Source organism: Tiliqua scincoides, chromosome 5 (genome assembly GCF_035046505.1).
Source record: "Tiliqua scincoides isolate rTilSci1 chromosome 5, rTilSci1.hap2, whole genome shotgun sequence".
Lineage (NCBI taxonomy): Eukaryota > Metazoa > Chordata > Lepidosauria > Squamata > Scincidae > Tiliqua > Tiliqua scincoides.
The window spans coordinates 92816112-92832984 of record NC_089825.1 but is presented as its reverse complement, the minus strand read 5'-3'; the positions used below and the strand labels follow the sequence as shown (position 1 = coordinate 92832984).

The following is a 16873-nucleotide window of genomic DNA, read 5'->3' as shown; positions in this document are numbered from 1 at the left end:
AGGTCACCTGTACTGTGTGACACTTGATCTACAGCGAGCCGCCACACCACCACCCCCGCCACAACTGTGCCATGCAGCTGACACCCACCCTTGCTTCTCTGAACCGTAGTTCTGTGCCATACAGCTAAGTCCTTCCCTTTTTCCACAACTGTTGAATCCACTGTGGCGGAGCACGCTACTCTGAGCCGCGCCACATTGCCCCATACGACGTGGCTCCCATCACACCTGTGCCCATACGCTCCATATTGGGTCACCTTGCCCATCTGATGCCTCCCAAGGCCAGCAATGTACCCTTCCCTTCCCTTCATGACCACAAGATTAACCCAGGCATGCAAAAAAAAGAAAAAAGAAAAAAAACTTAAAAAAAAAACAACTGGTGGTAGGTCCCAGGCAAATAAAAGTTTACGTGGGCAGCCAGGATATTTCACAGAACCTTAAAAGAAGTTTCAGCTTTGCTTTTATTAAAACAAGGTGGATTTTTTTTTTCTAGCCCTCTGTGGTTGGGAAATGCAGGAAAGAAAGAAAATATATATACTGTATATGACTTTTCTCCAAAAGACCACGGTCAAGACTGCCCACGGTCATGGCCATTAGGGGGAGCTCCCATGGCAACAAGTGACCCGTTGCTTCCTGCCTAGCTTGTGGCAATAGGACAAGATGGAGACGGCCCCAAAGGCAACTGTTTTTCCAAAGAGGCACAGAGCTGTCTGTAGCGGAAGGAAGAGACAGGCGCAGGGTTTGGATCCGGTGGGCAGAATCCACTGGAAGGAATAGAGGCAGACATTTCGGGTGTGGAGGGGGGGGAGGGAGATGATGGGGCCAGCCAGCAGGAAGTGCTAGGTAACCTAGTAGGGTGAGGGCAGGAGTAAGTGGTCATTTTGGTGGACGAAGCTGGGCACAAGGGCAAAAAGAACAAAGGACTCGAGAGACGTCAGGGGTGACTGGTTTGTACTTGCGCACCAGATGATGTCGGTCAAGTGGGCTCCTGGGAGGCCTGGAGCAGAGTTGCACCTCTTCACCCAATTTGCATGGCTGGGTTAACCCTTCCAGTGCCATGGCTCTGTGCCACGTGGCTTTTTGTGCCTCCCTCTCAGGATGCCTCTTGCCACGTAACTCTCCCGCCCAAATACACACACGCCCCGGTGCCCTTCTTCTGTTTTTGCCACATCCTGACATGCCACGTGGTGACTCCCACTGTGCCTCCAAAGCCACCCCGTGGCCTCACCCTGTGCCCCAGTTCCAGACATGTGGCTCCACCCGCACCCGACAGCCACCGGCGCCACACTGTAGTGCCACGTGGTGAAAACTCCCTCCCCTCGCTGTGCAGCTATGACAAGTGCTGCCAACAGGGCACCTGTGTGCTGCCGGTTGAGCGGCCATCTTTTTCTTTCTTTTTTTTTTTTCAAAAAGGGCTCTTGTCTCGTCTCGTCGGACCGGCCGCACCGGCCCTTCCCATCCACAGACCCCAACGAGGGAGCGAAACGAAACAAAACTTTAGAATGTCTTCCAAAATGATGATGTTGTGGGAGGCAGGGAGTATGCTCTCCTCTCCGTTACAGGCCGGGGACTGTGCTGCTGTTCTCAGCCCCTCGTGTGGGCAGCCCCGTGGATTCACAGGTTCAAGCTCGGGAAAAGAAATTAAATGAATAGAATCAGATTGGTCAGGGGGGCGGTGGGGACTCTTTGGTTCTCGAGACAGGAAAGTGGGTTTCAAGGATTCCAGTGGGAGGGAGAAGGGGCAGTGTCACCTGGGTTCTTAAATGGAGGAGTTGTGGTTTAGCATGAGATATGGGTGGGTAATGAGACCTGAGGTGGAGCAGTAGGGCTAGTGAACTTGACTCCTGGAATCTGACGGGAGCCATTCAACCAAGGGCAGTTATGGATTCTATGGGTAAGGCTAAGCATTCTTTATGTTCAGGCTACTTTAGGAGCTCCCTGGAAGCTGAACAGTTAACTTTTTTTGCCCTCCAGGGAGTCCCCATCTTTCATATCCAGAAAATCGTTTTCTAGATGGTGTAAAGGGAGTAGCAGCCCGTGCACCAGGCTCTTCTGAAATGTGGCCTCACTTGTGGTTGACCCTTGGCAAGAGGCCACACCTCCTAGTCACACTACCACCTCTTTGGGTTCTTCCTTGGAGGGAAATGGAGGTGGTTGGATGCACAGGGGAACATGCCTGGGCTTACCCCATGCATAGGGAGAAGGGTCAATGATGGCAGAGTAAACCAAGGTGGGGGGGGTGGAAATCCTGAAGGTTGTTGGTAGGCTGAAGCAGAGCAGGATTCTGAGTGTTTTGGAAGGGGCAGACATTTATTAAGTCAAGAGAGAGAGAGGATCGCAACTAGCAAAGACCGAAGCCCTAATATTTGGCCTAACAGTGAGATCTAGAATGCATTAGGCCAAGGGGATTTAGGAGCCAGTCAAAGGATCCTAAGTTCTCCAAAGGGGCATTTGGGCCAGATGGGTTGATGGGGGGAGGAAGAGAAAGTACCCTGGGTTCTCCAAGAAGAGATAGGAGAGGGTTTCTTGGGTTAGGGGAAGTCATACGTAAACCACCCAGCATAAGACTGGGCTATTGGGGACTGGACTGGTCCTGGAAGGGTTGAGAACTGCAGCACTGAATCCTTTTGCCTTAATGTACTGAAATGAACTGAAGTATGTAGTGTTGACTTTGTGATTCAGGGATCTGATCCCTGGGAATGATTATTGGGGGGGAGGGGGATGGTAATGCCTGCATTTGACAGGGTTGTGTTTTGATTTTTGTGGTTGCTGAGTGGGACAGGGGCTACAGGGAAAGGGGTCGGTACACTCCCCTCTCCCCCCCCCCAGTTAATCCTCTCCTATGGTGTGGATCTCCAAGGTCCCAATTGCCCCTAGCACCCGGCCTTGTAGCACCCGGGTGCCATGTATGATAGACTTCTTCCTGCTTCCTCCCCCCTCACTTTTCTTGGAGAGTCCAGGAGTTCTGGTTCCCAGGTCCAAATTTCCAGTCTAGAACCCCACCTTAGCTAGAGCCTAGAAGGGCTCCTAGGGCCAAGATGTGTGGCTCCCTATCACTCTAGAACCCAACCCACTTCTCAGCTTCCACATCTGCCTCCAGAACACAGCACCTGCTCTAAATTTCTAGCTTAGTTCCTGGCCCAAGAGGCCTAAACTCCTCATGGCCCATCTCCCAAGTCATCCTATTGAGCTCCAGGTGAGAGGTCCAATCTGGTTTCTGTGCTGGGAGGATTGACTTCTATCTCTCATTCGAGAACCCCCCAGCTCCTACATGCAGTGGTTCTAGATTCCTAGTTCTAGACTCCAGCCTGGTTGGGTGTCATGCCCTCTCCCCTGTGCTGGGAAGACTGGCTCTCCATGACACTCACACTCTAAAAACCAGAATGGCTCCTGAACCCAGGAATCCTGGATCTCAGTCCCCACTCCCCCCAAAAGAAACAGTACCTCTATAAACCTCCCCGTGGGCAGAAACTCTGAGATGAATGTAATTAATCCTGTGCTATGCCCACCCTATGGCACTTAGGCATGTCTGCCTAAGATGCTCTCTCACACACACAGACCCCTCTTATACCTTCCTCTACCGAACCCCTTGTCCTGGGCCGGAGGCCCTGTCTCTGCCTCCAAAACCTGTGCAGAGCAACTAATGTAATTTACTGATTTTATTTGCAAATATAAACTCTATGGGATACAGAGGCCCCCCCAGGTGCATTCGCATCTGTGACGTGCGTGAGGTGGACAGGGAACTAAAGATGTAACCAACCATACACAATATGTCCCACCACATCCTTGGGACAGGGAGTAATGTGTGCTGGGCCACAGAACCAGCCTGGTGGGAATTTTTGACTGGGCACGGGGAAAATCAGGACCATGGCAACCAGCAAGAGTCTGCCTTAGTTTTGCCAATTTGCTCATCCTGGAGTCTGCACAGCCACCGTCCTCCAAGATAACTATGAGGATGAAGAAGGAGAAAAAGAGTGGGGGCTGCTTTTCAGACATCACAGACGCTGCCTTGTGCCCAGCATCTCAATGGTGGTGAGGCAATTTGTGTATTTTTGCAATAATGCAAAGCCTAGCTAATCATTCACTAATTTACTGCAGGAAGTATCTCTCACATTTAAATGCTGCCAGAAGGGGCTGCTATGTTAGGCTGTTGCAGCAGAAACCACTAAGAGTCCTGTGGATCCTGAAAGACTGACCTATTTATTTCAGCTTAACGTTTGAGGACTACAGTCCCCTTCATCCGATACACGAAGTGTTATCCTGTACATCTGATGAAGGGGAATATAATCCACAAAAGCCAATGCTGAAATCAATAAACGGGTTCGTCTCTAAGGTGCCACAAGCCTCTGTTATTCAAAAATTGGTCTCATCCCACTCGTGAAAATGCTGTAACACTACATGCTAATTGTATATAGATTCATCAAACATGGTTCTCTGTCCCTGGGAACATATTGAGAATGGAGTTAAATGGTCCCCTTTGGGGAAAAAATTGACAGTTCCCAGGGGTCCCTTGTGGGGAAGGCAAAAAAATCAAGTCCATTGGGTGGGTTAGTTTAGTGCTCATATTACAAAGGGAAAGATAGAAGACCCTTAGGCTGCAATCCTGTGCACACTTTCCTGGAAGCAAGCTCCACTGAATATAATGGCACATGCTTCTGAATAAATGCGCATAGGATTGTGCTACTAATGAAATACACAGGACCTCCCCCACTTTAGCCAAATCATGCCCCTTTTCCCAATCTTCAAAGGGAAGATCTTAAAAGGGAAGAGCCCTCTCTGCCCCCCCTCCCCCCACATTTTAATCACCTCCTTTGGCTCAGGCTTTCTGCCTGTGCAACTGCACAAATTGCCATGTTAATTGCCTTTGTTTAAACTTCTTAACAATACTAAGCACCTGTGTAGTGCTTCCTGACTGTGTGCAAAGCAGTTACGATTACCTTGTAGGTAAGTAGGCAGGATTAGCCCCATATTGCAGTTGCGGAGGCTCAGCAGGGGCAGCCTGTCTACGGCCACTGAGTGAGCAGCCCAGACAGAGGCAACATTTAAATCAAGAAAGTGCTGGTTCACAGTTCAGTCCCTTATTCACAACACGGCACCAGCAGGCAATAGACAGCTTACACTTCTGGCTGCCCAATTCGTTTTTATAGCCAGACATGGTAGCATAGCATGTATGAATATTAATTATACACGAGTGACAGGTGTTTTCTAGAAACGGTTCCTGTCCCTGGGGTCTAGAGTCCAGTTTCTTCTGTGCATTCCATAGGCCTAACCTCATTGAATCAACCTCATGTCTTCCGGGGTGTCCAGAACCTCTCTGCAGCACTAGCTCCCAGTGGTTTTAGATCTCAAGTGTCTATGCGTATTACAGAGCTTATCTCTCCCTGCAGCTGCCACATGGTTGTTCCTGCCTAGGAAAGGCTGGAAGGGACTAAGGAATTCTGGGACTTGTAGTGCTTGAGGCAGTGTGTCACATACACTGTAGACCAGCGTTTGAGCCCGCCATATCACTTTCCATGGTCTACGTATTGGAAGTACCACTGGAAGCAACTGGTGATGGTGCCATCACCAGTTACTTCTGGGTTGGGAGGCCAGATGCATCGTGACAAACACCAGTAAGAGGCTCAGTGTGGATGGGAGGGCTTTTTCAAGTGCCTGAAAAGCACACTTTGGAGCGCTGCTCACTGCCTACTGCCATTTGTCACACTGCACTGCTGGTCTCACTGCCAGATAGCAGATGTCCAGGGGTCTACCAAATACCATCAGACACCACTTCAAGTACCACTGGTGGTACCATAAAACTGGTTGAGAAACAACACTGTAGACCAACAGTTCCCAAACTGTGGGTCCAGGACCCACCAGTGGATCATGGCCATTGGGTCATGGTTTTGTTGGGTCACAAAATTGACAGGGCAGATTAGGTTAAGTGCAGCAAGGTTAAACAGACTGCTACTTGGGGGGGCCACTGCTGCCCAATCACCATCATAGGCACACCCCTTGGCATTTATAAAGGCAGCGGCCTCTAGGGTAGTGGTTTTCAATCTTTTTCAATTCAGGGCACACTGATAAGGCACTAAAATTGTCAAGGCACTCCATCAGCTTTTTTACCATTGACAAGGTACACCATACCGTGGGTGGAATGCCGACATCCCCCAATGGCCCTACTAATAAATGACCCTCCCTCAAACTCCCACAGCACACCTGCAGACCATTCATGGCAAACCAATGTGCCACAGCACTCTGGTTGAAAGTCGCTGTTCTACGGCCTCTAAAAAATTTGGGAACCGCTGCAGTAACCATCTCTCCACCTCTCAAACCTCACGTGCTGGAGTTTCCCCTACAAGTTGCCCCCCCACCCCATCTCCATGCTTGGGCTCTGACCCTATGTCTCTACATACCTTGGGGGCTTTGGATGACACCAGAGCATCAGCCTCTGAGATTTACTTAACAGTGTAATTAGCCCCCTCCTCCCCAAACTGGAAAAGGGGGCGTGGTACAAAAGGACTGATGGAAAGAGCACATGGCAAAATATTGTCAGAATATTCTTCTGTGCAGACACAATGTCGGGTTGACCTGTGAGAAAACCTGCCCAGCTTTGGGTGAGTAAAATGTGTCCTAGGCCACAATGACAAGGGAAAGGCAAAACAGGAAGGAACCAAATCCCCCCTCCTGCACCCATCACCAACCCTTTCCACTCCCCAGATCTGACGGCTTGGACGCCCAGTGCTACCACCGCATGGAATTGATCGGGGTTCAAGCAGATCAGGATTCCTATGGCAAGAATAGTTTAGCAGTGACAATGGAGGGGAAGGCCCTTCACAAGAATTGTCCCCAACATATGAAGTGAAACCTTGTTCAACATCTGATCTGATTTAAGGTAGCCATGTTCAGCCTACTCAGTCTCACCACAACCGAAACCTGTAACATGAAGCACCATTTCTTAATTTGATTTTAATTTTGACCCCACCTTTGTTTTTGTGTGTATGTGTGTGTGTGTGTGTGTGTGTGTGTGTGTTCCTCTTTCTCTCTCCCTTCCCCCATACATGTAGCTTTGTTTTCTCATTTTTTCTCTCTTCTTCCTTCCCTTTTCTTTCTGTACTTCTTTCACTTAAAAAAAAATTGATTTAAAAAACTGTGATAGCGCCATCAGTGCTACCCAGTTGTGGGTCCGGATCCAGCAGCTGATGACAAATAAAGTCACTAGGAGACAAGTTGCTAGGGGGACAACCAAAGTACTTTGGTCTCAGCCAAAGAACTTTGGTGTAGGACCTGGGCCAAACTCTTGCAGGAAGTAAATGGGGGAAAAGGAGAAGCAGGCCACTGCCTTTAGTTCATTCCCCGGAAGCATCACAACCAATCTGCACGCATTTCGAAAGAGGGGAATGACCTCTGGATCCAAAAGCCTGGCATGCCACTCTTGGACCTCTCCAGTTACAAATGAAGCATCTTGTAAATGTGTAGCTCCAACATAACAGAGGAAGGAAAGTACCACGAACAGCCTCCAGGGGCTGCCCTGTCTCCAAGTTTGCAGTCAAGAGCAGAAATGTGTGAAGCAACCTGGATGCTGACTCCTGAAGGAAAAACCAGCAGGCCAGAGCACCATGCCGTAAATTCAAAGGAAGACGCTGGTCTTAGGCGATCTCCTCTAAAGTAAAATCAAAGCCACAACCAAAAACAAACCCAAGCCAAACAGACACATGCTTAGGCACACAACGTGTTTTTTGTAGCAGCTGATTCTGCTCTTCCGGGCACTTCATAGCCCGTTCAAGTGATTTGCATCCCAGGAATCACTGAGGGTCTCCAGCAAGCGCTGGCGCGCAAGTGCCCTCCGAAGATGCATGCGATAGTCTTCCATCACGAGATCATCCCAGCGCCGCAAGACAAAGTGATTCTCACCCACAGTCAGCCCTGAGCGCAGGAGATGGTTCCGAGTCCTAAAATCTGACACCGTGATTAGCCACCTGTGCAGGGAGATTGGGTAGATTGGCTACCAAATGCTCGGTCAATTTAAAAACATGGCATCAGGCATAGTGGAGCAGATGGTGGCAGATCAATGGAAAGAGAGGACAGAGGCACAATCAGGTTCTAATGATGGGCTATATAGACTCACAGGTCCATGGATCCCATAGTCTGGGCAAACTGGGAGGGATGTGCACCCATCCTCCCTTGACACTGCCAGATGTCAGCCTGTCTCTTTGCCCACCCCCACTTAGAATGTTCCACAAAGAAAGTGTGGACTCCTGGGCTTTCTAGAAGCAGAAGTGGGGGGTCTGGCTGAGACTGTTGCATTCTTTGGGTGGGCAGTGAATCCTAATGGTTGGATGAGGTGGGGGAATGACTGAGGCCCTCACCTGTTCTTCCGTCCAGCTGTCCCACAGATCACATTGATATTCTCAAACTGGATGCTCCGCAGGAGACCTTTTTCCCAGGAATCGGGGATGGCTGCCTCCACCGCATTTAGGACTTCAGCGTGGTTGATCTCTTGTTCGGGCTGCAGGCAAAAGCAGAACTTATCCATCCATTTCCATTACTCCTTCAGACCTGCCAGCGAGGAGCTGCTTCTCTCCTAAAGGAAGGCTGTCTTCAGGATGTAAAAATAGCCCTATTTCATGGCGCTCAATTGCATTAAAAGCCGCACTTGTGCATTCAAAACTGCATTAAAGGCACTCACACACATGCACAACACTGGGACGGTGGAAAGTTTCAGAAGCACTTAAGAACTGCCCTGCTGAATCACCCAGGCCCGTTTAATCCAGAACTGTACCTCTGGCACAGCAGACAGCCAGATGGCTCAGCACTGGACGAGGGCCCTGATATCCCATATCCAAAGATAGACTATCTCTGAATATGGAGGTTCCATTTTGCAGTTATGGCTCATAACCTTTTATAGGGCTGTTCTTGGTGAATTAGTTCAATCTTTTTGGGTTTTTTTAACAGCCTTACGAGTCAACGGTCCTTGCTGCATCTCGCAGCAGCAATTGCTTCAGCCAAAATGCCTCTCATTTGGTGGGAGCATCTGGTCTATGGAGAAAGCCAAATGTCAATGGGGAAAGCCAAATGTCAATGGGGACGTCAGGAATGGCGCCTGCAAATAATGTGACTGCACTCACAGCACACAGCAATATAACATACAGGGGGGGGAGTTGGCATGAGTTAAGTCTGCAGACATAGATGAATGGAGGAAAGGCAGGCTGGCTTTGGAATTCCTTTATGTTGCCCCACAGTCCTTTCCCCCTGATCTATAAAGCCAGAGCTTCCAAAGGCTCCCTCCCAATCACTCACACAGGACTCACTGGGCTTTCCATGCAGAGACAAAGGGGCCGGGCAGCTGGTGGTCTGGGGAACTTGCGGATGCAAGGCATCTCCATGTCCAAGGCCTCATATTCAGCAATGATCCGTTTCAAGTACTGGCGCCTGGGAGGAGAACGAAAGGTGGAGCAAAGTCTATTTCACAATTTAACTCAGTCCCACCACCATCAGTAAGCAGAGGAGCTCCTGGGGTGGGTGCCACCCTGTGCAACACTTACCTGAAGAAGCCCAGCTTTCTGGAGGTTCAGGGGTGATGTAATGACATAATCACATTGCCCTTGACCTTCTGGACTATCGCATTGCCTTAAATGCGAAAAGCCCACCTCTGGACCACCTCTCTGTGGCAATCTTGAGGTCATTTCATGTTCTCGCCACCGAGCAGTGAAAACACAATCGTCACTGAGAGCACAAGGCCACTGGGCTTGGAGCAGGCCAAAGATGGCTACATGGACCTTGGGCGGTGTGAGGTCACCCCTTCTGAGGTTGACACCTAGTGCAGTCCGCACCACCCCCACCTCTGTAGTAATACCCTGTACTAACACCACTGTCAGTAAGTACTCACGAGGTTTTCCGTGGTGGGGGGCAAGGCTGCTCCAGTTCTAGGAAAGGGGAAGAAGTTCTCTCTTCGCTGTCAGGTTCGGACGTAATTGGGGCTGATGGAAAAGAAGGATGTTAACCCTCAGAGCTCGAACCACAGAAACAAAGCAGCCCTATTGGATCAGATCAGGATCCTGTTTCCTAGTGCCTAATGGACGTTTCCAGAAAGCCCACAAGCAGAGGTTGCCCTCCCAATGTGTAACATTTATTTATTTAGTTAGTTTTAACAAAGTCCACTGCATCTTCTCGTGCAATTCAGGGTAGCTTACACACTTAAAAAAAAAATAACACTGCAATGAAACCAAACAGAAATACAACAGAATCAAAAACAAATAGCAGCAGAAAAAAAATACCAAAATCAAATCACACAGATGAAAGACAGCAGCAAAAAAAGAACACCACCACAAAACAGACTGCATCACAGCTGCGATGACTACATCACATCATCAGAGCTGATGGACAAAGGCCTGCTGTCTTCACCCACCTACAAAAGACCAATGGTGAAGGGTGAAGACCAATGGTGAAGTGGCCTGCCTCATCTCCTGGGGATGGAACCCACAAGAGAGTCTTTCGAAAAGACAGGCAGATTCACATGGAAGGAGATGGTCCATGAAGCACTGTGACCATGTAGGGCTTTAAAGATGCTAACCAGCACCTTGAACCACACCTGGAAGCACGCTGGTCACCAATGCAGCTGCATCAACAACAGTGTTATATGATCGTATACTTGGACACCTGTTAGCACTCACAATGCTGCATTTGGCACTAGTTAGAGCAGCCATTTTCAACCAGTGTGCCATGGTACATTGGTGTGCCACAAAAGGCCTAGAGTTGCGCCACTGGAATTGGGAGCACAGCGGTTGAAAATTGCTGAAAAACTCTTCTAGGTTCTGTGGTTCCGCCGGAAGCGGGACAGACATTACTACAGATGCCCTAGGAACAGAGTTACAAAATCCAGAAGAGCCTCCTGGAAGCTGGAAGTGACATCACGTGCCCAATCTCATCTGATCTTGGAAGCCAAGCAGGGTCAGGCCTGGTTAGTACTTGGATGGGAGACCGCCTGGGAATACTGGGTGCTGTAGGCTTATACCATAGTCTTTCGAGACTGAAGGTTGCCAACCAACCAAAGACCATAGAGGTCAGTGTGCCAGTGGTGGAGATCAAGCATCACAGCCTGAGCTTCGGCCCTGGCTGTGCTGCAGCCCCCTTCTTGACTCCCCTTCTCCTCGTTCCCTTCTTGCCTTTGACTTGGCACCCGTTCAAATTCAACTGTGTTTAGACTGGATAATTATGTTAAAAGCCAGCTCTGGCTGCATCTTCTTTGGACGTGATGCCGCAGGATAAAAGATGGGGAGCAAAGTGGGGGGAGGGGCTGAGCGTCTGAAGCTCCACCCCATAAACCAAGAAGAGGGGGAAAGAAGAGCACACAGGTAAAGGTGCCTCGGGGTCTTTACCTGTGTCCCAGTGGCTGCTGGAGCCCACAGACCGCAATTTGTTTCCTTCGCTCTCAGCATCCTGCATCCTTTTGAGCAGTGAAAGAGAAATTAATAAGATTGTTTGGTGATATTCTTGATGATGATGACGACGACGACGACGACGACAACAACAACAACAACAACAACAACAACAACAACAACAAAAATGTGAACACCTCTCCCCACCCCACAATGACATCTTACATTTCTGCACACATCTCCTGTCTCCATAACCCAAAAGTCAGGAATTCTTTTTTTAGATTCTAAAATTAAGAAGGCAGTTCCCTATTTTCCAATTCTCTAATGATGATCATATTGATTTCACACCACCTTTCACAAGCAAGAGCTTTTTACAGCTCTGATCCACAGAACTGCCCTGTTGAGATGGGGAGATCCTATTCCCATTTCACAGACAACCAACTGAGGCAGCCAAGAAGCAAGGACTTCTCCTAAACAATTCAGGCTACTCACAGTAGTGCACATGTTACATTTGCCAAGGGGGGTGCTGAAGCACCAATTATCTCCCCCTTCCCATTTAATATTTGGAAGTATTCCCTGTGTGGACTGGAGCTGTCAGGTTGTGAGTCTTCCACATTCCTAGAGGCCTTGGGGGATGTGTGCGGACACACTGGCAAAGGGATGGCCTTGATCTACATGAAGAGTTCTTTCAAATCTTATGGCAAGAAGGAAGACTAGCTGGCAAAGAGGGGTTATTTTTCTGCAGAGAAAGAACAGGAGCAGCTGCAAAGCTTGTTCTGGATTCCCAACACGTTTCAATAAGTAGTCTTTTTCAAGGGGCATACAAGAAATGCTCTATATTTATTCCTAAACATTGTAAGAAGAAACCACTGCAAAATCCTTCATCGCTACAGTTAATTCCAGCTGTCTTTTGGGTTTCTTGCCTTCGACAAATGAAATATGTGCTCCCGATTATGGGCTTCTTGGACGAGGGGCAGGAGAGCTATTAACCATTCTGGTGTCTTGGAAGAGGGCAGCGAGTAAATGAGAAAGAAAGCAAAAAATAGGGTCAAACTAGATGAGACTTAAACCATGCAATGTGTGCTTGTCTCCTCTTCACACATGGGGTGGCAATCCACATCAGACATTGGAGGTAGGGAGGGCTTTAACCCCTCCCTCCCATGACCCTGATCTAGATAGTTCCCGTGTGCGCAATTTGCCTGAGGGCAAAAGTTCCAATTTGAACCAATGGATTTAAACTCCATCTACCCCCATGGTCCAAATCCAGACTGTGACTGCCCAGCCTAATATGCTGTTTACATCAAATGCTCCAGGGCCAGTGACATGGTTGAACCTCATCTAATTTGGCTGGGAGAACATTGCAGCTAAGCAACCGAGGGCCACATTAGACATGTACTGTACTCAGATATGTGCTTTAAGCTTTCTTCCAACCAGAAGACTTTCTCATTTGATCAAATCAACTGATTGGGGGGAGGGACTTTAGTCAAGACCAGGGTCAGGGAATGGGAGGTTGATTCTCCCCCCTCCTTCCGCACTGTTTTAAAGAGAGCCAGGATGGTGTAGTGGTTCAAAAGTTGGACTTCAGGTTCAAATTGCCACTCAGCCATGAAGCTTCCTGGGTGAACTTGGACCAGTCATTATCTCTCAGCCTCACCTACCTCATAGGGCTGTTGTGAGAACAAAAGGAAGGAAAGAACCATGTATACCACCTTGAGTTCCTTGGAGGAAGGGCAGTATAAAAATTTGGAAAATAAATAAAGGTGAAAATCCCCCTCAAATGGCATTTTGTCTCAAGCCACCATTTATCATAGGTAGGAAAGAATGAACCTCTGCCTCTCTGTGCATTCTGGTCCTGGCTGAGGTTATCCCCCTGCCAAAACTTCTAGGTGTCCTCAGGCAACCCTCTCTGCCTTAGCTACAAAATAGGTATGATAATGCTTGCTTTTGGCCAGTGGCGTAGATAAGAGGGGATGGGTGGGTCAATTGCCCTGGGTGCCACAACTGCAGGAGTGTCAGGGGATGCCTTTCAGAGGCCTTCTAAGACCCAGGGAGGCTGGGCGCAGCCTCCCTGAGCCTTGGAAGTCATCAAAAGGCTTGCCGGAGGCCTTAGAAAGGCACTTCCAAGCCCAGGGAGGCTGTGTGCAGCCTTCCCAACCCTCAGAAGGCCTCCTGAATGCTTTAGAAATGTTTTGCTGGTTTCTGCCGAAAACCAGAAATGCCTTTCTAAGGCCTCCTGATGCAGGGTGTGTGTTAAAAACGTTGTGCCCCAGGTTTCGGCAGACACCAGTAGATAGTCCTGAACTGCAAGCCCCCCTTCCCCTGGGCACACCTGTTGCTTCCAGCTCTCCCAAAGCCTTCACTGAGCAGGCATCGCCTTGAGCTCTAACTTCAGCTATTGCGGCTATGGGGCAATTGGCCAGTCAACAACAGAAATTCAAAAGTGGGCCAGAATTCCAGAACTCTGCATCTATATCTACTGCTGGGGGAGGGGGGAGATTGCTCCCTGCTGGATCCTGATTTGTCACACACAGGCACCAACCACCTCCATCCATTCAATCACCACCCACCCTGCCATTAACAAAGACTGCAGGAGTTTTAATTAAGTTGAAACACTTTGGAAGGCTATGCTGCATCTCCCTCTAAATGCTGAAATGTCTAATTCTCAGAGACCTATCTGGAGACCCCATTATATCTGCAGTTCCTTCCATCCGCCATCCAGCTTGCTGAGTGCGCCAGAACAGGAGCCAGGACGCTGGGAAGTAGGCAAAAGAATGACACTGAACCACCATGGATGTGCCTTTGTTCTTTCTGACTGTCCTCGGAGCACGAATACTCTGCATTTCCAAATGGCAAACAGAATGCATGATTTCAAGAGTGATTGGTCCCTTATGCAGATCTTAGAGATCCACCCCAGTGGCCAAACAGAACTGCATTGCCCTTCCCAAAAGCCACTGATATGCACTGAAAGTGGCAAGGGAAAATGAACACATCTGCATGAAACTTCAAGAAGGAGTCCCATTTATCAACCATGGATACACCCAGGGAACCCCCTGCCCCTCCCAAAACCCAGGGATGCTTGTATTATATACACACACTCCCAACTGTTACATGTGGATAGAACTTATTTATTTATTTATTTATTTATTTATTTTATTAATTTATACCCCGCCCTTTTGCCCAAAGGGCACACAAGGCGGCTTACAAACAATTTAAAATACAACATTAAAAACAATCATTAAAACAATTTACAATAATTAAAAATCTAACAAACAAAACTTAGCAGTCATACAGTGCTTTTCCTGGGTATTCACATACATTATTTCTGTAGTCCCCACAACAACCTTGTGAGGTAGGCTCAGATTATTTCCCCACTATTACAGAGCAAGGAGGAGCTGAGATTGAGAAGATGGTGCCCAATGTAAAAGCCACTGAGTCTCTGGCTGAGGCCAGTTTTGGATTGAGGCCTTGCCATATATGTGATCCATTGTGACTGAGTGCTGTAGCAGGTCAGAGATAAAAACATAAGAAAAGCCATGCAGGATCAGGCCAAAGGCCCATCTAGCCTGACATTCTGTTTCACACAGTGGCCCACCAACTGCCTCTAGGAAGCCCCCAAGCAGGAGAGACAGGCAGACTTCCGCCGTTGTTGCCCTGCGACAGGCATTCCCAGGCATACTGCCACTGGATCTGGAGGGAACACATGCATAGCCAAGGCCTCTGAGAAAAACATTATCGGGGGGTACAAAATTTCTTTTGGGCCCCTTCTAATTTCCACTGGATCATAATTTCATGTGATCATTGGATCATAATTTCTATGAATTACGATATCTAAAACTACATAGGCTTACACAGAATGTGAATGCTTGTCTTCACCCAACATATACAAACATTTTTTGAGATCCCAGGAAATTTCTGGTTTTCCTCCTTTGGCTCTCAGGACCCCTTCTTGACCCTGGGTCCAGGTACAATGTACTACCTGCATCCTTATCTCATGGGCCCTAGTAAGATCAGAAAATGTAAGATCCCAGAACAATTTGGGGCCGTTTCTTTGGCTCCTGGGTCCCCTTTTGACCCCAGGCCTGGGTACAAATTACCCCCCTTTCATGCACATAGCCGTCATGACTAGCAGCTGAACATATTATACCTGCTCATTGAGGATTTCACTTTGTGCCTCTGATGAAGTGGACTGCGGTCCATGAACACTTCTCCTAAAATAAATCAGTACGTTTTTAAGGTGCTACAGTACCCTTTGCTGTTTTTGTTGAAAGTGACTACAAATAGAAGCCTTTCCTTCTGGAAGCTTAGGGACCCCGGCATTCCCAAAACTAGACTCTGCTTGTTCCAGAATTGGGGGATGGAACATCATCAGAGGGATCGGTTGTTTCAGGTCACCTTCAGTTGTGGACAGCTGAGCTGAAAGCCTGGATGCTTTCCTGGGTAGCTCAATCCCCACCAACTGGATGGAGCCTATTCCCTCACCCTGTAGCAAGCAACAGCTTGTCCTATTGATAAAGTATTATTTCCTGGAACTGAGCTCTTTGCCTACTGCCAACTTTGCATCTCCCCTCTTTGTCTTGGAGCCAACCCGCATGTTGAAAGCAGTGTATTGCAAGGGTAGCCTTTGCAGGGCTGTGAAGATTATCCTGCACCCAGTGAAACAACAGTGGGACTACCAAGCGCTAGCTGTAACAGTTCCTGACTGTTGCCATGTTCGTCCTTTGCAGCCAAATCAATCATTGTGGCATCCTGAAGACAAACACATCTGTGATGGTCAAGGGCAGGGGTCGGCAACCTGCGTTTCTAGAGCCGCATGTGGCTCTTTCCGCTGTCTGCTGCGGCTCCTCCAGGTGAAAGTGGCAAAGAGTGTAACAGGAGGCACCTGTGTTGGAAGGGTGGGCTGCTTCCCTCCGCCCCCTGAGCTCACTGCCCTCCTCTCCCTTCACCCCCACCTGCCCCGCATTGGTTTCCCTTTTCAATTTTGCTGCTCTGCAGGCTTAAGCTCCCTGTTTTTCCCTTCCCCAACTCTCCAGCAGGCTCAGCCAATCAGCATCCAGCAGGCTCCTGGCTTTTTCTGTTGGAATGGCTCAGGGCCCTTCACTGGCTGACCACCAGCCAATCCTGAGCCGCCTTCCTCCTCAGCCATTTCGAGCCCTTGCAGCCCGCCTTTCCCTGAGCAGGTCCCCACTCAGTGCAAGGGGAGGCTTTTCCTCCACAGCAGAGGAGACATCCTGTGTGTCTACTCAGTAGTAAGCCCCATTACAGCAGATGAAGCTTGCTCCCAGGAAAGGGTGCCTGGGATTGCAGCCGTGGAGCCTGCTCCTATGTGTGTCTACTCAGTTGTAAGCCCCATTACAGAGGATGAAGCTTACTCCCAGGAAAGGGCACCTGGGATGGCAGCCTTGAAGCCTGCTCAAGGCCAAGTGCAAGGACGGGTGAGTGGGAGCCCGTCTGTTCCAGAGTAAGCCCTGATGTAGTCCCTGGGCTACTCCCAGGAAGGTGTGGAGGGCTGTATCCTCAGC

At 49.0% G+C, this 16873-nt stretch overlaps 1 protein-coding gene across 1 annotated transcript; it reads right to left on the bottom strand.

The window, feature by feature from the left end:
* Nucleotides 1-7747: 7747 nt before the first annotated feature.
* On the bottom strand, nt 7748-11421 carry C5H19orf81 (chromosome 5 C19orf81 homolog). Its single transcript, XM_066629283.1, has 5 exons — nt 11355-11421; nt 9866-9956; nt 9288-9408; nt 8346-8485; nt 7748-7955 (listed from the first exon to the last, which is right to left on the bottom strand). Exons 1-5 carry the CDS (start codon nt 11419-11421, stop codon nt 7748-7750), a joined length of 627 nt encoding a protein of 208 aa, XP_066485380.1.
* Between the last annotated feature and the right edge of the window lie 5452 nt (nt 11422-16873).